We start from the raw sequence: 25,291 nt of genomic DNA on the forward strand, positions 1-25,291 counted from the left end.
CCCCCTTTCAACTCGTGCAGCTGACGCCGTGCATAAGCCCTAATAACATAATGCGGGCACACACACACACACACACAGCACAGACACATGCGTGAAATTTATGCATGATACTGAATTTTTGGCAACTTTAAATAAAATTTACTGCACTTTGATATTGGTCATGAAAAATGCTCATTCGGCGGCCGCTGTTATAAATTTATGCGGCACAACCGACGCCAACGAAAACAAAAAATATAATAAAGGATAAACCCAAAAAAGGAACTTTAACTAGGGCTTGCCACATGCCGAATTAAATACCCTTGCAAGCATATTAACTAAATTAAATCATATTAAATGATCGAGAACGCCATTAAAAGCTTAACAAAATTATACAATTTTTCACATATTTGGCACATTCTTAGAAACCCAAACTCCAGCCTAATTCCTGCAACAATTATGCAGAGTTTTGTATGATTAGCTAGCATAAGGCAGGTTTGCCTGAAATATCATTTTTAAGATTCATATTTTATGCATTTTTCAAACGAAAATCATTGTGAAAACTTAGCTTGCGAGCTTTAGCTGACTTTATATTACGCAAGTCAAAAGTAAATATGTATCATCATGTGCCTAAAATGTACCCTTAAGCGTTACATATTTAATTACAAAACGATAATACCCAATGATCGGGTATAAAAACAAAAATCTAATAAAAATTTGTTGCTATTTCTAGCATGTGTGCGTGTGTGTGGTAAAAAGCGCATAAATATTTTAGTAGCCATGGCAAACGCTCGCATTTTATGTGCTGCAAATCTCGTCCCCTACATAGGCGACGCCCATGTATTTTCATAATGCATTTGTTGCCTATATTTTATGTTAATCCCCCAGCGGATGGGCTTTTAAAAATGTATTTCATATAAATGAGGTACAAAAAATATTTAACATTGCATTTGCAGGTGTCAATTGAAGCAAACGTAATAAAGATTAATAAATTTTGGCATATCATTTATTTAGAAGGCAAAAACTATTCCAAATACAAACAAAAAAAAAAACAAACAGTCGAGCGAGTGCAAAGAGCATGTTATGCAAATGAATAAATTATAAATGAACTGGTAACTGATTGTGTATTCTATTTTGTTTTGTTCTTGCAGCGAGGGCGAGGATGGTATCTGGGATCAAGTGGCTCGCATCTACACAAGAACGAATGCAACCTCATATCAGGTGACCGGCCTGACGCCCTTCACCGTTTACAGTTTTCGTCTGTTGGCCGTTAACAAGCTGGGCATCAGCCCCCCCTCAAAGGAGTCCTACTACATTGTGACGCTGCGCGAGGGTGAGTATATATGGAGGCTAGCCTGGTATGGCCCATTTTATGATAGGCTGACGTTAACGGTGACTCACATCAATTACCAGACGGCCTGACATGACACTTTTTTACAATCGCATTAAATTTTCATTTGAATTTTATGTGACGGCGCGGAGTTGCACCTGCTTTAAGTGCCGCCCATGAAAAGTTGTGACCTCATAAAAGCGCCTGCTGTTAAGCCTTATGTGCATTTAATTATTTTAACGCCAAACGCGTGTGAGTGTATATATATATACATGTGTGCGTGTGTGTGTGTGTGTGTGTGCACATTAAGCTACAATTTGGTGAATGGGCGTGGCAGCTGTTGTTAAAGTTGCAAACCGAATTGACAAGCCGCAAATTGACAAATATTGCCAGCTAAACAATGACACACATACTCAGTTGCTGTTGCAACTTTACATTTGTTGCATGCTGCGTGTGTGTGTGTGTGGCACCTGCTGCTTGCGGCATGATTAATTGTTGCCTACTTTTAGGCAAAACTGAAAGCTCGCCAAGCCAACGCACTTTTTCATAGGCTACGCTCATTAATCACAGCAAAAGCTGCGTGCAGCTTGCCACGCCCAGTCCACCCCCCTTTCGTGCCTCTCTCAGTCATATATTTCCAACTGGCGACAGCGACAAGCTATTAGCAACACATTTGTCTTAGAAGCCACACAGAATCCAAATGGCAAGCCTTGGGGCATGAAATTCCATTTGTGCCACACACACGCACACAATATTGAAAGGCGTGGCAAGAAGCAGCTGCTGCTGCTGCAACACATGCGGTTGCAAATTAGTCAATAGTCTGCGGCCTGAAGCTCATTAACAGCCAGCCGCCACGGACACGACGCCGGCGGCGGCGGCGGTTCTGGCCAATTTGTATAAATTAAGCCGGTGGCATGCAACATTTAGGCCAAGTATTCAATTTACAGTCAATGGAAAATTTCTTTGAATTTATTTATATGCTACTTGCCAAGTTGCCAAGTGACAAACTTGTCCGGCTGCCCCCCCAGCTGATTGCGCGTCCAACTCCAGCAAATCCGACGGAGCAGCTCACCTGCCCGTCAGGAGTTGTGGCACGCACCATTTAACTTGATGCGACAGACGCGGCACCACGGGGCACAGCAAATCTCGTGGGGCTTAGGGCACTTGCAACTTATGTTGCGTGACAGTGACAACCTGACAATGCCACACAGACACAGAGACACGGACGAGACGAGAGACGAGAGCAACTTTGCCGTGCGGCAATTTTAATTTGAAATTTTTGAGTTTACGCCAACTTTTTGGCAACCGACACAAAAAAAGTTTGCACCAACGTCTGCTGGCTCCGCTCATGCTTTCGATATGAATTTGAATTTTGATTTGGATTTGAATTTTCTCCCGTTTTTCCTCTCTGCAGCGCCCACGGGCAAACCGATACCGACGACGGCGCACAACACATCCTCCAGTTCGGTGTACATCTCGTGGAAGCCGCCGGCGCCGGATACCATTTTGGGCGAGTTTCTTGGCTATCGCATTACATATCGTCCACGCGATCGCAATCCCAACGATACCAAGGAAATCTATATACGCGATAATACAGTGGAGGTAAGCGTGCTTCCACGCCTTTAACATAATTGAATTTCCACAATTTCTGACACTTTTCCATATTGAAAATGCCAGCAATAAAAGGGGGGACTCTGCATAACGTGCCACATTCGATATCCATTTCGGGTTCGTGCCACCGGGTGTCTGTTGCCATCTTCAACAAAATGCCCGCTTTTCAATTGGCCCAAGGTGTGCGCCACGTTTTGGGGCGCCACATCATGCAGAGCGTCGCGACGTATTAAAAAGTAATTTACACCTGCCGACAAAAGGTGTTTTTCTCACAGCCACGCCCCCAGCTCCCAGCTGCGGCATATGCTAACAACGAAATACAAGTGTTGCAAAGGGAGGTGGGGAGGGGGCACAATTTACGGTTAGGGTATCTCTTGTAGTGGTCGCTATCAGAAGCAATTTGTTAACGATTAGTCGCCAACATTTTGGACAAAGTTTGCGTCAGGTGTGTGTGTGTGTGTGTGTGTGTGTATGTCACTTTTATCTTTCGAAATACCAACACACGCGATGGCACTAATGAAGTGTGGCAATGTTTGAGACATTAATACATGCGGCTAACCGTTTACGGCACGTGCCACCAAACATGCCACTCGGGAATACCTTCGGGTTAACCGCAGGCTAAAAGCAACGTCTAAAGGGCGTAGGAATTTTGGAATTTATGCAACTACTTTCGAGACAAAATCACAGCCAACTCGAGGCCCACACCCACACAGTCCCACGCGCAGACCGACACGAAATGAACCAAAGGCCACTAATGGAGCTCATTTTCAATGTTTAATGCGCAGATTTTTCAATTTACGACCCCTTTTTAATGCACGCTGCCCCAGGGAAATGGATGAAGGTGAAGTACCTTCAGTGTAGGCAATAAACATGGGCAGATATCCTGGGAAATACAGCATCGACTTGGATAGCTTTCTATCTCCTGCCGAGGCTAGATCTTTAATTGTCCTCAGGGAACTCTGGTTCTGGTAGAGCTAGAGCTATTCAACTGAATTAAAAACTCTCCCAGTTCTATGCAGGTAAAAAAAGTTAATACAACTTTGAGGACGTATACCAAGATTATTTCTTTCTGTCAAAAAATAGAAACTAGTTTTCTTTCGACTTCTGTATCGCATTTTGTCAGCTTTCCAACTTCAGCTGAGTCTAGTTATTTAAACAATCTCATACGTACTCGGGCTCCTGTATTCTTCCAGTGCGATTGCCTTGGGCTATGGGCACATACATACATACTCGTTATAAGAATCTTAGAAGCAAACGACTTCTGTCTGTTAATGCATTTATCTGTTTCCCTTCCTGCCACATCAGAGCCTTTCGTACACCCAGAAAAGTCAGATATTCCAGAAGCTAGGCACTCAAAATTGCGTATTCAGCTGAGCTGCAGCATGTGCATATAAAAAAAAAAATTTAATGCATATTTAAATCAACCGAAATATGTTTTAATAATAGAGCTTAAAGCTTTGGCTAATTTCCGCTTTAAGTAGATGGCTCAATAGAATTTGCAGCGAAAATGTCAACTATATGCCGCACCCTCAATGCCATTTAAGCCAATAATATGCAGCGCATGGAATGCATTTTTGAATTTTCACAATTTTCAATGGAAAACCGTGCCAAAACGGGAGCCGGGGAAGAGTTCGCAAAATATGCAAAAATTATTAGCGATAATGCTCACGTACGACACTCGACGCGACGCAGTTGCCTAAAATGCAAAAAAAAAAAAACGGGTAGATAAAAAAAACTATGCCAACGCATTGGGCATAGAGGAAGACTTGGGGGGAGCAGGCGGCAGGGGCGCGTGCAGGGGCTTGTGCGAGGTTCCGCTGATAGGGACATGGCACGCTTTTGTGCTTGAGTGCATATTTTGCAGTTATCTAGACGCTGGACCCGCTGGCTAAACGAAGCTGAAGCTTTGCGCTCTGCCATTCTTTTATTTTATTTTAAAATTTTCTTTTTTTGCATGTCAGTGCGAAATGTTGAAATATTATCCTTGCAGGCAGAAACGTGCGACTTCATGTTTTTTGTAAGTCCCGCTGAACTGGAGGGCATGCCCATGCCTCGACCCGCTGCCGTAAGCTGTCAGAGAGACCGGCAAAGCCGGCAAGCCCGGCTAGCCCGGAACCCTTGGTATTCTACGCTACATTGAGCTGTCACGTGTGAAAGCGCCTCGAGTCCTTGGCAGGACTATCGTTGGCTTGCCAGCTTGCTGGCTTACAATTTTGCCAATTTTCTAATTAAAATTTCTGCGCCGTAAAGCATAAATTTTGCTCGTTTTACGCCGTGCGAATTTCCACACAAAAGCCACCAAGTGAAAACTAAACCAAACCGTGTAAACTTTGTGCCACTCGCCAATGTTGATAGCATTTTTCGGCGCAGCTCAAAGGATATGCAGATGTGCGGCATGTGGCAAGCAACACAAATTTGTACCACATAGTTGTATGCTCTTCTTCTTCTTCGTCTTCCTCTTCTTTTTGTTGTTGTTGCTGCCGCTGTTAATTGTTGTTTGAGTTTCGCTTTACACCTTTTTGACTAGCTGCTAGGGCAACGCCCAGAACACACGCACACACAAGGGTATCGGTTGCGCTGCTGCTGCCAGGCAAAAGTTTTAATGATGCGCCAGTGTTGGGCAATGCACTAATTACCAGCTTTACGTCACAGCTCTGTTCGAATCCATGCAACCACATTTAACACTCTGAGCGCCAAAGCGAAGAAACGAGCACATTTTGGGCCTGGCGAACATTTTTATCTGCACTTTGAATTGATTGATCTTCGCTTAAAATGTTACAATAGTCCTGTGAAAATGTTGCTAACAGACAGAATGAATGAAAGTACAGTGAAAAGTCTTTCCACGGACAGTCAGGGCATCTGCTAGTCGGACAATTGCAACTGGCTTTAAGATCAATTTAATGCAGCCAAAAGTCGATATTTCCTCTTCCTCCCCACTATCAAGAGAGCAGACACTTTTCGATTGACTTAAGCACAATAATTAAACTGTGAACAGAGTATTGGACAGTTGTTGGCTGTCCTGTGGGTTTGTTTTTCTGGCAATTTATCATGCTTTTAGCCAAGCACACACTCGACTCTATCAATTACATTATATCAATTAACTGCTTTTGGCCAACTTTGGCGGCAGCCGCATAAAAGTGGCAGCAGTTGTAAATTTCGGGCCTCATTTACTGTGGCCACTCGACTGGCGACTACATAAAATGAAATTATATGGCGGCATTAGCGCCGACCAAGGGCAACTAGCACACGCGCACACACACACCAACATACAGCTGGTCAAAAAGATGTGCGCTTGTTGGTTGTTAAATCAAAGCGCTTGTTGGCCAACTCTGGCGCCTGGCAGCCACTTAAGCTTTTGGCATGGCAGTCAATCCGTTTCTAAGCACACACACACGAACACAGAGAGAGGCTCTAAGCTAACCGCTTTGCGGTCCAGCACAGCAGCAGAAACAACAACAACAACAACAACAACAACAACAACAACAACAACAACAACAAGTACCGCAGAAGGCAGCGCTCTAATGTATGCAACATAAATTGTGTTTGTTGTAGCCAGGCAGCCATTTTGAGCTTAACTACAGCTTGTATGCATGCATGCATGTGTAAGTGTATGCGTGTGTGTGTGTGTGTGTGTGTGTGTGTGAGCTGCTCAAAGCCAGCGGCTTGTTTTATGGTTTCGCACTGCTTTTGACCTTACGTTAAATTTTAATAAGCCGCACCCGCCCAGGATATGCTGCTACATAAGTAGTTTTTGCTGGGCTTCCCGTTGCTCAAAAAGAGGCGGCGCCCGCGGGCGGGGCAGTATCTATTGGCGCATCCTTCTATCAAAGGCTGTACGGCACCCGAATTCTTATTTTGTAATGAGCTAAACTTTTAACTGCACTCCTTGCCCTTAAACAGTGTCCTAAAACACTCTAACAAAATGCTTGAAAAAATCGGGCTTTTGTCAAATTCCATAAGTTATATTTTCTTAGATAAATAAATATTAAATAAATACCTATTTCTAAAAACGGACTTTCCTTTTCCCCATTTCTCTTTTTTCACTTTGTTGTTATATTATTGCTTTTAAACTTTTCCAAGCGAAAGATTTTCACAAATATATTATATACATATGAAGGGGCATGTTTCTGTATGATCGATTTGAGCTTTGGAAAAAATGCCCGCACGGCAGAGTTGTTGTTAGCCAAAGCCGTGGCAAGTGTATTGGGACAAGAAATATTTTGAGCCAAAGCCTGGCTTTTTGCCAATGGAAGGTCAGACTCAAATCTCTTTGGCAACATTTCCTTAAGTAAACCAAAAAGTAAATAATAATAATTTTTAAATTATGGACACCTTCAACCAAATCTTGGCTTCGTGAATGAGCTGGGCCAGCAGGTTCGAGCCCCGAGTCAAACAATCGATGCATATATTTATTTATTTTTTTGACTTGCAGCACTTTTTTTATATGCACATGTGTTCGCTTGTGCAGGCTGCCTGTTTGTTGGCCTCGCAACTCAATTTCCTTAATATTTTGTTGTTGTGCCACGCGCTGCAGCAAATACATTTTTAACGTCTGCAATTTTACATACGTGCAAACATATTTGCCAGACGACGCACAAACTTGTGCAATGCGCAATTTCCGCTTGAAGCAGGCTGCGGCAGAGAAGGTGCAGCAAGGGAATGGCAGCGGGGCTAGCAAAAGAAGCTCCTCTGCCTTTTAAGTGCTACGCATTTTATACGAGTGTATGCATTTATTTATTTTTTTTTTATTATTAATTTCCTGGTCTTCGTTTTCTTTGCAGAGTCATGAGATTCAGAATCTGCAGACCTACACGCAATACAAGGTCACCGTGCAGGTGTTTAATCCGGAGGGCCTGGGCCCGGAGACAACCATATTGGTGATGACCGATGAAGGAGGTGAGTGCTCCATTTATCTAGAATATTAAAGAAGATGGCTTGCATTTAAAATTATAAAGAAGAATTTTAAAGGTGCATTTTACAGAACACTCAGTTAAATAGTTCTTGGTAGAACATTTTCGGATTTAATTTCTCGCTTACTTAAATTCTTCTTCCGAATTCTCGCTTGACTCGTGCTCAATTAAAGTTCGTCCAAGCAAGAAGTATATTGGAAATACAGATTGCAGCTTTCTACTAAAGGGAAAGTTTTTTTTTTTTATCAAATACCACATGTCATGCACGAAATATGAAATGCAGCCACTTGTTTTGCGTTCAAAGGCGCATTTTACGGTTTTGCTGGCAGCTGCGATTTTTGATTTATCTGTGTGGCAAGTTTGAGTCTTCAGCTGGCTTATGCACAACTATTTCGCACATATGCAAAATGCAACTGCTTATTGAAATGCCAAGTGACCAGAAAGTGACCAGGCTACACGATTCAGTTCATATATTCTCATACTTGCTGCAACAATAAAACAACAACAACAGCAATAAAAGTATAAAGCAGCAGAAGAAGACGTGCAACAATAAACAGAAATCGCTTTTGTGTGCGGTTTTCCAAGCTCGGTGCTTAAAAACTAAATGAAGAGTATATTAGACTTTCATGTTCGTTTGATGAAAGTCTACAATTTTTGCCACGCCCTCTTAAGTTTGCAACTTCTTAAACTTTATACATAGTTATCTAAACTTTACACTTTATATATGGTCTCCGAAACAGAAACCCTTTCTATGCAGTCATATTTATTATCTTTAACATTCAAGAAGAGATACATTTAGAAAAATAGAGTAGTTGCTCAGCCGGCTAGCAGCTGGAGTTTTCTTAGCCAGTTTCGCTTACTTTCTCGCCCGCTCAACAAAATTTCTCAGTTTAAATGGAGAAAGAGCTGAGGCTTTGACTCGCTCGACCGCAAAATGTCTGTGCCATGCAATGAGGCAAACAAATAAAAGTTGAGTTAGACCAAACAGAGGCAAAAATATGCTACAATTTCTCATATTTCTTTGAGCAGCTGCAGCTGCAGTGTGTCTGTGTGTGTGTGTGTGTGTGTGTGTGTGTGTGTGTGTGTCGGCAACTGTATTGGAATCGAGCATAAATAAAAATTGCTTACTTAAACTTTTGCCATATGCTGCGTACTCAGCACAACAAATCGAGGCAAAAACTGTTCAGGCATATCTTTTATGCGCCACGTTGCGCCATCTCCAGCTAGCCAACTTTCCGCCCCTTTCCCGATTTTCCTTTCCATTTCCACGTAACATTTCTACATTTTTTTCTTTTTTTTTTTGGAGAATTTGTTTTGTTGGCGCGCTCCAGCGTGGATTTCCGTTGCCGTCTCAGTCTGAGGCACAGACGCCGCCAATAACGGAAATCCACCGACTCCAGACGCCGGCCACTGCGTGGGTGGTGCAAGCGGCAGGGTGGTGGGCAGGGCAGCGGGAATGGGCAGAAAGGCCCTTATAATTCGGTTATGAAATTTGAATCGTCTTAGGTAAGGTAACATATAATCCGGCTAAGTAAAACAAGTTGAGAGTACAAAAAAATTACTTTCAAGTCGTCTTAATTATCAGGAATATATATAATATTCATATCTGTCAGCCTTAAGTCAGCATTAGGCACATAGTTCCATTGGCTAGAGCCTAGCTAACATATATATTCATAACTGAGAAGCAGCTAGCCTATATCATCGCATCATCATCTCACGAATCTATCAATTAGTATAAAGCTGTCAAAAATTAAGTTTTTATATGGCAAACAGTTCTGTTTTTTATACCCTTTTGCTTGGTAAGCCTCGAAGGAGATATATCTGATTCCATAAAGTATATATATTCTAAAATCAGCAGCAACTGATGGGTTTTCTATATTCTCAGAATTTATCTGCAAAACCCTAGGTCATGTGTAAGAATATTAAAAGTTCGGCGTACCAAGGATATTCTTACTTTCTCATCTAGGCTTTGCTTCACAAGTCTTCCAGCATATCTGCAAATCTTAATCAAATCGGACTGTAATATTGAATGGTCTCTATAGCAACAATTGCCCGGACTTAGCCATATGCCTTGTGGGGCTATTTATCTTCGTCGCGTCGAGGCTGGCTTTGCGACTTGGAGGCTATGCCAACAACATGCCCGAGAGTGTATTTTTTTTTTGTGAGACAATAATAGCTTTTATTTGCAGGCTTTATGTTTTGATGGCTTTTCCTTTTTGTCAGGTTTTAATATCGTAAAGTCGACGCTAAGCTGCTCAGTTGGGGCAACTCGCAACTCTTTGAGTGAAAAGTCTTAAAGAAAGTTGAATGCTTAACGCATAATTAGCATAAAATTCTGTCGAAAATCCGCTCAGCAGCAGCTGAGGTTAGCCTCGCCTCGGCTGCAGATGAAGAGTATCAGGGCAGAGCATTGTATAATGAGTAAATATATAAGTATAAGAAAAAGAAATATATTTCCGCACATAAAAGTGCAACTTTTTAGTACACACATTTCGGGCTAAGGTAAACATGTGCAAATGAAATCTGAGATATCTTTACCAATGCGAGCGAGCGCAGGTTAGATGATATAGGGCTTACTTTCCCAAAAGCAGATTTGTTTGCTTTTGGCAGAGTATTTTCTTCATTTTATTTATTTTTTTTTTTTGGTAACATTTTCATAAGCGCCTTTTCTGCTGCAGAGTTCACTTGCAAAATGTTCGCAGCTGGCATAATTTTGTAATTTCATTTCATTTCACATTTTCTTCTTTATAAATTTTCCTTTTTTTTTTGTGGGTTGGAGGAGGGTGGGGTGAACTGCCAGGTGCAGACAGGCAAGGCTTTCAGGGGATTTGCAGCGGCTTAGTCGACAAGTTTAAACAGCTGTGCAGGATGCGGCTCGGGATGTAGATGGGAATAAGGATGTGAATAAGGATGCGAATGCGAATGCGGCTTGCCTTGATGAGCTTGGCAACATGTTGGCTATGCCTTTGACAGACTTGATTAATTAGCAGTTAGTAGGCGCGCACTCTCGCACACACACACACATACACACACAGACATGCACTCACAGACCTTACTCAAATCATATTTCATGAATTTCATTTTCATTTTCTGCGTGCCTTTTGCTGCTGTTCGAAATCCAATGCCAGCCTGTCTACTGCTGCTGCTGTGTGTGTGTAGCATGCCACAAGACCTCCTGGCCTGGCCGCATGCGGTGAACATTATGAAGCCTTGCGGCACAGCTTAGCGAGCGGCCAGTGCCTCGCCCTGCAATAAACATGCTTGCCGTGTCCCTTGACTGAAGGGCCCAGCGAGTCGGCAAGTGATAATGCCTTCAGCTGTCCCGTTGCGTTCTGACAAAAACAAAAAATAAAAAAACGATAGACAAAAAATGGAGGCGTGCCGAAGTTTCAATGCCCTTACATTTTACGACCTCAAGTAATTTGATCTTAGCTAAGAGCTTGTTATGTAGTTGTATGAGGTTTGATTTATTAATTGGTTTCTTAATCGATTTTTTCTAAGATAGCTATATGATATAGTAATTCGTTTTTGATGCTTCTAAGAGTTGTTTTAAAAAAAAAAAAACCTATTGCATAATTCAATTTATTATGCCCTCTTCAGAAGAGGTCGAGTGACCAGCTCAACCCACCTAACCCAACACTCTATTTGATATCTAAGCTAGAGTCGTTCGCAAAGTCACCCGATTACATAACCGGAGGACTGCGTCCCTCTCAAAACAGTTGAAGACCGTTAGATAAATAGATAGATAAATATATGGGTGTATGGTTAGCTACTTAGTCAAAACTAGGACAAATTGTTTGCCTCGGTTGCTCAGGAAAGAATTCTGCTTAATTATTTATTATCTTATTTAGATACGCTCAGCTAAATCCGGATCAATTAGATATGTGCATAAGATATGTAGTCTGCTTTTTATCCAAGCATGACATATTGCCTTACAATTTTTGGATACCCTACCCGTTAGGGCATCTAACAAAGGGACACGTGGCAGCGGCAATTGCAAAGCAATTCCAAAGGCTTCACTTATTTCGCTTTTATTCGATATTCCTCTCAGTTGTTGTTCTTCTTGTTGTTGTTGTTGTTATTTTTGCTTTTATTGTTATTGTTGTTGTTGTTGCCAGCCTGTTAAGTCCTGCGCTGTGCACTTTGACTCCGGCTTTGATTAAAATTTTGCCACTTGCCTTTTACAGTAGCTGCTGCTGCTGCGTTTTAACTTTTGACATTGACCCGGCTACGGCTCGGGCTACGACTCCGACTATGACTTCGGCTTTTCACTGTGCGCTGGCTACGGCTTTGGATCGCCTTGCACTTTAGCCGGCATACGCACTAGAATTTCATTTTGTAACCCTCGGCATGTGCTTTGTGGCAGGACAGACTCGTTCTCGTCCTCGTCCTCGGCCTCGGTCTCGGTCTCTCGGCTCAAACGGCTGCAGTTGTGCGATTGCCACGCCCCGTAACGCTTATCCCGGACAGGGCAGCACGATTCCAAGTGGGCATAATAGCCATGTGCCCTGAGCCATGATAACTTCGTTTCATTTTCATTTCACTTGCATAGTCTTACTTTTGGTCAAGTCTTACATTGTGCCACTTGATGGCACTCAACATTGTTGCTGTTGTTGTTTTTTTTTTCCGGCCAACTTTGACTTTAACGCGTCATGTTTCAGGCACCAAAAAAAAATAAAAGAAAACAAGCCAGTTGGTTACATTCCCGTCTCAGACATGGCCTAGGCATTTCTTCGCTTTTACTGTCTTATCCTCTGTTGGGGTCATATCAAAGGCCAGACGCTGCAGGTGTATAAGTGTCAGGTGTTAGACGACTATTGCTGACCCAATGTCTTGACTTTTATTTTAGTTTGTCTTTCTGCTTCCTAGCAGAAAGTTTTCCATACAGATAAGCTGACAAATGTATTAGAAGCCCGCAAAGCTTTTATCTACAGTTCAAGGAACTGCGAAATGTTCAGCTTAATTGTATGTCTGGTTTGTTCTTGATGTTTTTTTTTTAAACTTTTGGTCACATTCACCCCGCCATAATCTCGCATTTCGACCCGGATTGGCTTGTTGCTTGATCACCAATCAATTTTTGAATAAATTACGAACTCCAAAAAGAGGTTCAAGGCCACATAGAAAACCCGCCCACGTTCACGTAGCCAGTGCAAAATCAAAGGCAGCCAATTCAAAGGCTCCATTAGACGCTTTGTGCGGCACTCAGCGAAAATGCGCATTTTCTTCCAGTCATTTATCAGAGTTGCTTGTCAACGCCCAATGAGGCGTGGCACACAAAATTAATAGACACATTGCAGCACGACAAGAAAATGGAAAATGGCAGCGGAAAATGGAAAATGCACGCAGCTGCTTAAGCATGGCCGTGAGTTTGACGAAAAACCCGAGTGCGCAGCGAAAAAAAAAAAAGTAAATGAAAATGAAAAGGAGAAAGAAAATGAAAACGCAAACGTATATAAAATTGCGGCCACTCATTCTAAATGAGGAGCAAAGTAAATGGAAAACTGAAAATGGAAAATGGCAAATGGCAAATCCATTTGCACTGTGTGTGTGTGTGTGTGTTTGCTGTCAAAGGCAAACGCCACATTACCTGGCGCCAGACCTCAAACTAAGCTAAGCCCGCGAGCTGAGCTGAGCTGAGTTCAGCAGAGTTGAGCTGAGCTGAGTTTCGCGGTTTGATGGCGACAGTCTCCGGCTGGAGACCACGTGCTCCAACTGCTTTGCGCGCGCTCATATAAAACTTACAGCAACAAAATTAATTACCTTTGGCTACTTGCAACTAGTTGTAGCAAAAGGGGGGGGGAGCTGGAATACGGGCACGACTGCCTGTTTGCATGAACGGCCAAAAAGGTGGCTCAACATCCGCTGACTGCTTTTAAAGCGCCAGCCGCAAAGCTGCGAGAATAAAAAACAAGCAGGGAACAACTTTTAGCAGCGAAAAGCTGCGGGCGGCCAGCGGAAGTGACAAAACAACAACAACAACAACAACGAGAAGTAGAGGCAGCAAGGACAACGCTGATAGAAAAGTAAGAAAAAACGAGTGGGCTATCTTCGGCAGGCCGAAGATTTAATACCCTTGCAGACCCAACCTTTTCATAATGCTCAAAGTGTTTTGCTCGCATCGAAGAAGCACAGGGAAAATCGTTAATGCCAAGTATGGTTAAGATATCTTCAAAAACAAAGAAGTTTTTCATGCAAGAAACTACTTTTCGCCACATCGCTTGTATGCCAGCTATATGATATAGTGATCCGTTCCAGCTGGTTTCAGTTCCGCAAAGATAGCTTTAAAACTGAGAGACTAGTTCGCTTAGCCTCGGCTTTAAATACTGATCATGAATATATATATATATATATTTTATGGGGTAGGGAGATGTCTCCTTCTATGCGTAACACATTTCACGACTAAATTATAATACCCTCTGCAAGGGTATAAAAAGATGGCCGCTGCTGGAAGACGAAACGGATGAGATACAACGGGCAAAGTATGTTTTAATAAAAGCGGAAATGAAGCAGCGTTACCGTTATTTCCTGTTTGCGCACAGTTCTGTTTGAAGCTGCAGCCCCCGAGCCACGCCCCCAAGACTGCGCCAGAAAACTGCGCCAGCTGACCCGCCGCAGCAAACCGAAAATGATAAACCGCAGACCACTTTGAAAAACTTGCGTCGACTACTCCACAAAAAGAAAACAAAAAAAAAAGAACGAGGGAGAATTACAAAAACGAGTGCGGCAAAAACTTCTTGTAAATAGACGAAATTAATGAGCGGCAACGAAAATTACATCCTGTCGCGGCGCTACCTGCGGCTGCAGGTAGGGCGCACTGGGCGGTGGGCGTGTCGGTTGCAGCAACAGCAAAAAGATTCATGACTCAGTTGTATTGATTTCGCCCGCTGCCTAATTGAATTTTCTAGCACTCGCAGCTAAAAGGTGCCACAGCCGGACACGCGCATCAGCATCAGCCGTCAGTTAAGCGCATCCTTAGCCGAAATTCAAATGGAAAACATTCGAAACTCGCTTCAGACCGCGGGCCAATGGACTGCAACAAGCGCATAATTATGCAGCCATCAGGGAACACAGACGAGAGACAATATGCAGTAGTAGACCAACATTTAATAGGAGAACGCTCCAAGCGAGCCAAGAGGCGAGTCGAGAGACAGCTTGTGCACTCTAGCTAATGGCCGTAGTCTACATAAGCCAATCTGCTTTAAAAGTAAACTCTTATTAAAACCTATTTAATTTATATATAATATTTTTTTCTAAAACAAAATACCTACCTTATGGCTGTTATGCATCTATTTCAACACTATTCCTAGCCCAAAAGATATAATTTTCTTGTATCTAATATAATATGTGAGAATTCAAGCTCGGCTGTCAAAGTACACTCATTCCGACTGCAGAAATGCATCATATGTAATTTGAAAAGTTGGGCTTCAAAATGTGATAAGCTAGCTTAAAGCAGTAGGAAGCTGATTCAAAGCGTAAACTAAAACATAAGCTAAAAATTAAATGCGATTATTCCCATAAGAGCTCTAAGATATAGGTATCCAATACTTACACGTTTTTACTTATATGCTAGTTGCTAGCTAATTGCAAATTTTCGGCTTAACAAAGTTGAATAGTTAAAGGTAAATAAATTAAGCGTACCTCATCTATATGAAGTCTAAAACAGTTTAGGCACATTCAATGGACATTGATACATAAAGATAATGTACCATTTGTTATGTAGAAAAAGTCTTCCTATTTACGTTTCATGATTAAGTAACCCCCTGTCAAGTATTTTATTTATATAGAGCACGAAAGCTGGCTCTAACCGTATGCTAAAACATCAACTTTCTTCCGGATTGCAGCCCAGTTTCATACATAAACTGAGATGTTGTGCGATTGTTCCTTTAAGAAGTGTTGGAAATTTCTAAATGCGAAACCTTTTAGCAAATGGGGAAAAGCTTATTAAAAATGTTCGAACGAACAATTGTTGCTCGAGCTAGAAATTAATTAAATTAATTGAACAATTGTTGGCCTAGTTAGAGCTAAATAAACTAAGCCAAACTCAACCAAGCGCAGTATAGAGCTTTTTCTAGAGTCTGCAACAATATAGAATCATTCAATCGAAAAGATGTATTTTTATCTGTTTTAAAATAAGGTAAGCCTTATTTCAAGTATTTTATTTGCACTGAAGCAACTGAAGCTGATTTAAAGCTTATTTTTTTAACTTGATTTCTGCTGCGTTGATAACTTCTTTGAGCTGATTCATAATGCTCTTTAGAGCCTACTTCGAAATGCAGAACTGCTTAGCAAACTTTTTACTTTGTAATAATCCTGAAATCCATAAGAATTTACTACTTATAGGAAAATGGATTTGCAATTCAACAGACATGCCGCATCCTTTGCCACAATATTGCCACATATCTGACATCGAGCTCTTGTTGTTTTTGTTTTTGTTGTTGTCAAAACCATGCCCATCCTTGGAGCACGCCCCGTATTCGCCGCCAAATAGTAAACTAATAAAAGATTTGAAAGCAATCACAAGTTTTGCGCTGCAGTTCGATGGCTGTCATTGCATGTCTGCGCCGCTTGGCATGCGATTCCATTGAAAATAAAGCAACTTCCCACTGGAACTGATACTGAAACTGAAATACCAAATGCAAAGTTGGCCCTCTCTTCCCCCCCTCTCTCTCCCTCTCTCTCGTTCTGTGCCACGCGACCGCAAAAGCCAAAAAAGAAACGCGTCGCATGCCAAAAATGAAAACGAAATGAAATGTTGGAAAAGTTGCTGAAAATGGCGTTGACAAATAATTTCATATCATGTCTGCGCATTTTGGCAATGCGCCTGGCATTTGCTTCTGCTTAGATTTCCTTCGATTTCCTACCTTTCCTTTCTCCTCTCCTGCGCCTTCGCGGGATCAGTTTCATTTGATTTCGCCTGTCTGCCTTTGAGCTGCCAGCGGGGCCAACGGCGGCAGCGGGGTTCCTGCAGCTCATCCACCTGTCTGACGCTCACACAATGAATCAGTTTTTTGGCAAGAGGAATTCTCGCCAGGCTTAGGACACACGCTCAATCACTTTATCGAAGACGGATTTTAAAGTCTTTAACTTGTCTTTTGACTTTTCTGTGTTTCGTTTTCAGAGAACAAGCACAAGTTTGCGAACAGAAAGTACACAACATTTAAATACCCTCTGCTGAAGCGTCAGTTGCGTACGATTGGAAAAGAAAGATTTTTAAATTAACTTTGAAAATGCAAATTATTTGAGAATGATTGGGTACACATCAACTTTATGTTTTAAAATGCGAAATTGCTAATTTGCAGTGTATATTCTTCTCACTTTCAACTTTCCAGCATATATATAATATAAGAATGTGTGGCTGGCAAAATTTAAAATAGCATAACAAAAAAATACATCATTTTAATGCTTGAGAAAAGATACTCACATCAAATATAAGAGCTTTAAGTTCTTCTAGTTTCTCAGATGCAACAGACAGACAAATAAATACTTAGATATATTTAATAGGCCACAGAAATATATAAAAGTTGATTGATTTCTGCTTCTGTATAACACACCTATAACGCTATCTTATCATGCCCTATTTTGAGACATTTTTAATTACAGGGTGTCACAAGAGTAAAGTTCATAGGGAAAAGGATTGGAGTTTTGGGCAGCATCAAACTCACTTGGCAAATCTTTTGAGGCCAACTCGTCTAGCTGCCAACGTGTGGGTGTGAATGTGTGTGAGTGTGTGCGTGTGTGGGTGTGTGAGTGTCCTTTCGTGCGTATCTTATCCAATGTGGAGCCACTTTTTTGTCCCCGATGTGTTTGCCGTTTGTTGGGCCTGCGGGTTTTGACGTTTTGCCCTTTTTTCTGGCTTGCCAAAAGTGCAGAAAATTTGTGCAAGTTACGTGCTTGATTACATTTTTTCAAAGTTTTTACTTGACTTTCTTTCTTTCCCTATTGCCTTTTTGTATGTTGGGGACAGAAACAGTCATTGATGGGTTTGAGAAGCACCAAAAGTGCTTTCGATAAGGTTAGAGTATGTATGTATTCTGTGATATGTTTGCAGGCGCTGTTGTACTTTTGATTGTTGTCAGACTTTCAGGCCTTGATAGAGTGCTGCATGTACTTTCTGGTATGGCAAATGGCGATTAACATAATTGAGCAAACACCTGTCCAGAGCAAAAGCTTTTAACAAATTGTGGTTCGGCTGTAATCGGCTTAAATCGAACAAAACAAATCTAAGCAATTAGGCAATAAACAAAGCGCAAACAATTGAAATTCAAGCCAATCAACTGCCAACTATTTAAACAAAGTTCATAGCCTTGTCAAGCTGTCAGCTGCAAGGACACACTCGCACAAGCCCGCACACACATCGAAATGGGCTTACAGTTGAAGAGAAATGTCAACAGGCCTCTGACCCAACCATAAGCTACCAGTTGTCATATTATACTCAACACAGTCTTATGACACACATAGGTTGCAGTTGCAGTTGCTTTTCCTGTTACTTTGGAAATGCAATTGATCTGAACAAGAGATGAGCGCGTGACACGAACATTGACGCACGAAAATTATCGATAGATACAATACCAATACGCCATACTTGCTTTAATTTCAATAAATCCACTCAAAAAGGTGAAATATGGGTGAATATCAAAAAGTTCAAGAAAACCTTTGGTATCGACTAATATATAAATAGAGAATAACGAGATAAAGACTTAAGATAACGAGCAGAAGCCTCACTATTTTTTCAATCTTAAGTTCTGCTGTAAGCTCGAGGGGAAATTAAACTGCTGGTGCAAAATGAGTGAAATGGTGAAATGTATATCTTTTTCTTATCCTGAACTAATTACAAATATGCAGAAATTTTACATTATTCATAATTTGTATATAATTCAGAATAAGAATAACATATCAAAAGATCATAATTGTTTAGATACATTTTTTAAAATCCATCCCTGCGGATGGAAAATAAGTGAAAATCTGTCAGTAATGTTGGCAAAATTTAAGCATTTTCCAAGCTGTGCGCTGTCACGTCACGCGGCTCAAATCAGGCCCCTCACTCAAGCAAAAAATTGAAGACTTTTAGGTTCAATCGCAGTGCCACATGCAATAGCCAAAATGTCGCACAGCGTGTGTGACAACATGGCGTATGATAGATTTCACTATAAGCTTGTTGCCGCAGCTATGGCTGCGGGCCCTGCCCCCTGCACAGAGAGAGACACATACAACATGTTGCAAGCAACGAACTGCCTCTGACTGACTCTTCGGGCTGTTGCGCTACTCGTCTCTGGCATTGCTGCAGCTGCAAGGCTACACTCTGTAAAATTAGTTTTGCACTTTGTACATTGTCAGTGGCATTCTTTACACTTCTTGCTCTCGGCCACAGTGCTCCCTTCCTGCTCCCTCCTCCGCCTCTTTTGGTTGTTTGTCTGTCCCTTGTCGCTTGCCTCTGCCTAACTTGGTTAAGTCTCTGCCCAGCTGACTGTGGCTCAGGCATGGCTCTTGTGTGTGTGCGTGTGTCTCCTGCGGGCTACTCTGTCCCGCTCTCTCTCTCTCTCTCTCTTTCTTTGCGTGCCACTCAGCTTCAGCTTGTCATGTTGCACATGTGCATTTGTGTGTATTTGTTACTAAAAGCGACTTTCATGTGGTTAGTTTTGCTGGCCCCAGACAAAACTCTGCAAATTTAACGCCAAATGGGCGTGCCGCAATCCGCACATGCCCCCCGACGCCGCCCTCGCCCCATGCTTTAGCAAATCAGCTTTGAAATTTATCTAAATGCCTAAAGCTCGTTATAAAACGAGGCCCGGACAGCCGTAGATTTATGCAGACATGTGCCAAGTGCCAACTGTCAGTTGCCAGAGTTGCCAGCCTCGCCAGCCATTCGCCGGGGTTGCCAGCTGAAGTTATGCGAGCTGCGCTGCAAAGTAGGCAACATATTTTCGCCTAGGCCTAAGCCGGCAAACGCTTTGCACTGATTGCCCACAGCAAATACATGCGCACACACATGCACAGTTACTTGCACTCACATGTTTACACACATGTATTCATTTTCATTTACAGCACTTGCTAGTCCACCCCCCCGTCCCCGCCCCCCTCGCCGCCCGCCCGGCCAGTCGAACGCACTTAGCTAAATTGCATTGCTTGGCAATGTCTTCGCGCAGACGCCGTTGCCATTGCTGTTGTCGCAATCCTAAACCGTTAAAACCGCATTTGGCCAAAGCAAACGAACAACAACAGCAAGTCGCAATCCTATGTGGCAGTCGCCTTCTCCCCGCGCGCCTCCTTCCTGCCGTCGGTCTGCTGCTTTTTGTGCGTTTTTAAAATGTAAATCCTGCAAATTTTATGCACATTGTGTAGACATGCCGAGCCTTGTATCCCCCATCCCCTCTCCGCTCCTATGCTATCGCTTATATAATATTTTGTAAAACTGCATTTACACCACAAACACATTTGCATTTGAAATGTGCTGCTGCTGCTGCTGCTTGTCCCCGATGCCACGCCCACCAGTCGCTGACTTTACCGTGGCTCAAAAACCATAAATCTACAATAAAAACTACTTGATAAGAAGTCAGCTTAGAGGTTTTAGTTAGTTTAAATTGATCTAGTGTACTCTCGGAATACTCTCGAGTGTCTTCTGAATTTATATTATACTGTGTATAGGGAAAACAGCCCTTCAGGCGGGAAATCTCTCTCTTAATAAAAATAAAAAAGGATAAGTATAGTATGAAGTATATCAAATGAACAAAAATAAATATGTAAATAAAACTTTTGTATGGGTATAAACTGTAAGTAAAATCCAAATCGGCAACTAAAACAAAATCATATTAGTTTAACTTTAACTTGAAAGACTACCAACCAGCTTTAAATTTCCTTTAATCATGAAATACCGGTGCAGACGGACAATACGGCTCTTAACCTTATCCATACAAAATATTTATAAGCAAATAATTTGCAGATTTGCAACCACTGTGCAGCTGAGACGTCTGTTATTTTTGTTGTTGTTGGCATTTCTTTTGCAACATTTTGTTAAATGCCTTGTAGCCTGGAAATCCTGTTTAGCAATATCCTCAACACAACATGGCAGGTTCCGTTTCGTTTCGTTTCGTTCCGTTCCCCTGCCATTCCATTCCGCTGCATTCCAGCGACACATGTTGCAGAGTACACTGCACTGTGTCCTGGCCAAGGACAATGAACAAGTCAACCAGCTGCCACTCGGCCAGCTTTAATGTGTGTGTTTTCAAAAAATATTGCAAGAAGCTGGCAATTTAAAAGACTCGTATGAAATCGAGATAATTGAGATTAATATGCAGCCACAGCACAGGTTTGGTATTATATATGCATCGACTTATTTAGATTCTTAATCTGTCATAAGCAGCCATCGTGAATTTTGCATAGTCTGTCTACTCTAAGCAGGTAAAGCATATGTCGGAACTGATCGGATCTGAGCACTATATAATATAGCTGCTATATTCGTAACGTATGGGGCGGTCGAAATTTAAAGTCTTGCAGAACCAACTTTTCGTTTATAAAGTTAACTTTTCCTAAAGAGACATTGACGAGTCTTATCATATCTAATGAGTATCTGATAACTGCAGCATATAACCCTATAAGAAGTATGGGACGATTTTTACAGATTTTCTAGAAAACTTAATTAAAGCGTTTTACAATTTTCTTAAATATATGCAGAACCGTATTCAATCGGACTACTATGGCATAAAGCTCTTTTTAAAGAGTGTACAATTCAAAGAATATAGTATGAAAGCTGCTCCTAATTTTTGGTTATTTAGTCTTTCGCGTGCTGCGTATCTTAGTGTTCAGATTAAAAATGACTTTAATCTGCCCTGCCCCCCTTGCTGGCCTACCTTATCTAGAGCATGCTTTAGAGTTGGCTAGCAACAGTTTAGATTCGCCTACATTTCATTACAAGTGCTTAGCCCCAAAAGAGCGACGGTTTATTAAAGAAATAGCAGCAATATTCAACGCCAGCTTAGGGCGAGGTTGGCGCCGGGTCGCGCGGTTTGGCTTCACTGTCATTGTCATCTTTCTTGAAAAAAAAAGAAAGAAAGGGAAAACAGCAACTGCACGCCAACTATGTAAACTGGCAACACCGCGGCATCTGAATGCCACAAGTTTGGCTTTTGTCAACGTATTGTTGCAGTAGCTGTTGTTGCTCTTCTGTTGCTGTTGTTGCAGTCAAGATGCGTTAATTTGATTTAAGCGTTTGTGGCATGCGGTCGCCGGCAGCCTCGGTAACTGGGACAATATTCAAAAGCTACGCTTAGCTGCCAGCCAGCTGCGGTATGAGGTCAGCTGCAGCAGCAGCGGCAGCGGCAGCAAAAGTGGCAGCCACAACAGCAACAACTAAGTGAAGCTATATGACATGGTCGCCGTACCATGTCACAGCTCACAGCCAGCAGCCATGACGACGACGACGACGCCTTTTGTTCCTTATCCTTGTTCAGCTAAAATGCGCTGCCTCTTACCAAAAAAAAAAAAAAGGCAAAAGTTTGCCATAAAATATAACAAAATAAAATAATCATAAAAAGTATAATCAAAATAAAGCAAGGCAAAATAAAATTAGAAGCCAACGCAAAATGCATATTTTGAAGCAACAATAAACCAACGACGGGGGTCATAAAATTTTGCATTGTGCGGCCAAAAGTCGTGGTTGCAGCAGCAGCAGCAGCAGCACTTGGCTATGAAGCTACAGTGAAGCCTAAAATTTAAATTAGAGAAAAGCTTTATGCTCTATAGTTATATTGCTCTTAAGATATTGCCAATTGATTGGTTGTTAATTCAAAACAAGAGTAGACAAAGAGACAGACTGACAGTTAGGAAGAAAGAGAAAGAGAGAGAGAAGGAGAGAGAGCAAAACACAGAAAAGTAGAAAAAGATCTCTCAAGGCAGAGAAAAAAGAAAAGGCAAGAATTGCAATAAACCAGTCTCCCTCTGTCTAACTCTCTCTTTCTCCCTCTGTCTCTCTCACACACACTCACTCACAGAATGGTGTTTAATTTTGGGCTTATTCAGGAGTTGCACGCAGTTTGTTCAGCATTTAAATGTCACATTTCCGTGATGCACAACATCAAATGACCTTCGCACATATTTCATATGCGAATTGCGGACAACCGCCCCACCATCCACCCTAGCCCCCCTTCGGCCTCGCACAGCCCCAGCCGAACCACGCGTCCTGTCATGGGAAATGCTCGGCTGGCATCTACGTACAATTTTTGCTTTTCTCTTTGGTTTCCTGTGCGGTTTCGTGTTCACGTGCGCCGCCGGGCAGAGTCCGGGCTTGACAACATGGAGGGGGCGGCGCGTCGAGCGCATAAATTTTATTCAATTTCTGTCATTTCGCGAAATGTATAAACACATCACTCGACGGCGACGGCGACGGCAACGCTGACTGCGACTGCGATTGCGACTGCGATTTCGACAGCGTCTGGCACTGGGTGTATTTGACAGTCGGCTGCCGCAAACGCCGCGGCCGCGGTCGCGTCCGAAACCGCAGCAACGCCTGTCACGCCCCACGCCCCTGCACCTGAAGAACTGTCCGACATTGCACAGTTGCGGTTTAGATGGCCGGGCCTCTGTTTTGCCAATGTTTAAGCTGCGCTCAACGTAGACTGCGACAGCGAGTGGGAAAAAAAAATAACACGTATACGCTGCGTGTGCCGCGACCAAAAGGCACGCGCGCCAAATATTATTTTCAGCGGTTCCCTGCACACAAGCACACACACAATACCCCCTCCCCCTGCCCCGCCCTGCCCTGCCTTGCCTTGCCGCAACCTATGTGAAGCCGAGCAGCGGAAAAGTATTTTGCGCTTAAAGAAACGGCAGGAAACGGCGGGCGGATGTGGCACACGGAATGCAAATAAACCAGGGCCACAGCCGGGAGCTGGGACCCATGTAAAAATTTACATACTCTTACACACACACACACACAAGCACACACACACACACCTGCATACACAGCGAGACACCCACACACACACACACTCCCTCTCTCTCTCTCTCTCTCTCTCTCTCTCTCTCTCTATCATACAGTTTGTAAGGCGATGCCTGTCAATGACAAGGAGAAAAGAAAGCCAGGCAATAGCTAAGTAAATTCTCAAAACATTTTGCTCCTCGTTGCGCTTTTGTCGCATTAGCGTACGTGATAATGTTGCCACAACAAAAACAACAACAACAGCAACAACAACAATATCGACTTCTGTCACAGACCAAACGTATGCCAAACCCATTTTGGTCCGATTTTGTCCTTTGGCTCCTTCAAGTTTGCATACTCCAGCAGCCAAGTGTGCGATGCTTTATTGGATACGAGAATGTTTTGAACCATTTTTTGCATAGTTATTTTTTGGCTTTTCTGATAGTTGCCTGTCGGCCCGCACAGCGTATGCGTAATGTTTTGCTTGTGCACAAAATACAAATTTTCATAAAATTTTTGAAACTTCTCCGAACATTAACGTGCAGCTGAGATTCGGAATGTTATCTGAGCATCGATATCGAATTTTTATGACATTGAACGAACGACTATTTCATGAAAATGTACGACAACTTAACTACAGAATAGAGGGTATAACAGTGCCAATGAAAATATATTATGCACCGAGCTTTAACGTGGCTTTCTTATTTTTGGAAGCTCATTCTGAGTCATGGCTAAGTCAGGGCCTTTTTCATGACTTTTACTTTTTACTTGCTACTTGCTTGTGACAAATTTGTAAGCCGCAAAGTTTACAATTTTACAATTGCATATCCAAGAAAAACTTCTCTCAGAAATCCAACTAAAAAGCAGGATTTTTATATAAACAATTTAAATGAGACGTGTTTGAATTTGAGAAAATAAACTATTGTCAAAAAGAAAATGCATTAAACATTCATAACTTATTGTTCAATATATATACCATACTGTCAATATCTTTCATTTTCCTTAAAGATTAACTAAATATTTAATAAATGATTAGCCATTTTTGAATTAAGAAGAACTAGTTGCATTGCAAAATTTCGTTTTGAACCAGGAAGCTAGTTGTAGAAAGCTATATAAAACAGATATGAAGCTTCCACTATTTGACATTGTTGAGTCAAAAATAAAACTAGTTATTAATTCAGAATCAGCCATAGCTGATAGCGATTGGACAGATAATTCCCAGAAAGAGTTTTCACTGTAATTATAACCAAGTAATAAAAAATAAAATTCACAGCAGTCGCTTTTACACAGATTCGCATTTATTTCGAGCGCACAAATCTGGCTCTTGAAGCATTTCCCCTAGATAATGCCCAGACAGCAGCTAGGTAAACCCCCGAGAAAGGTCACAGCTTACCCATTCGTCTGAAGCTTAGCATTTCGAAGGACTTAAAGCAGCTCAAAGACAACATTAAAGCTTAGTCTCTATGTGAAGTATTCGCCATAGAAATAGCTAGCTTCCACTCCTTCTCTCTCTCTCGCTGTCTCTCTCTCTCTCGCTCTGCAATGCATCACAAA

The 25,291-nt window shown here is 42.1% G+C and overlaps 1 protein-coding gene across 3 annotated transcripts in view; it reads left to right on the forward strand.

Annotated features, from left to right (window-relative positions):
* Positions 1-25,291, forward strand: part of Ptp99A (Protein tyrosine phosphatase 99A) — a 149,405-nt gene that overhangs the window by 55,139 nt on the left and 68,975 nt on the right. For all 3 annotated transcript variants that reach the window (XM_032439434.2, XM_032439431.2, XM_032439432.2), the window contains exons 6-8: positions 1,128-1,309; positions 2,721-2,908; positions 7,699-7,813. In XM_032439434.2, the coding sequence (XP_032295325.1) occupies positions 1,128-1,309; positions 2,721-2,908; positions 7,699-7,813 (485 nt within the window). The remainder of the gene's footprint in view (positions 1-1,127; positions 1,310-2,720; positions 2,909-7,698; positions 7,814-25,291) is intronic.

Source organism: Drosophila virilis, chromosome 2, assembly GCF_030788295.1.
Source record: "Drosophila virilis strain 15010-1051.87 chromosome 2, Dvir_AGI_RSII-ME, whole genome shotgun sequence".
Taxonomy (NCBI): domain Eukaryota; kingdom Metazoa; phylum Arthropoda; class Insecta; order Diptera; family Drosophilidae; genus Drosophila; species Drosophila virilis.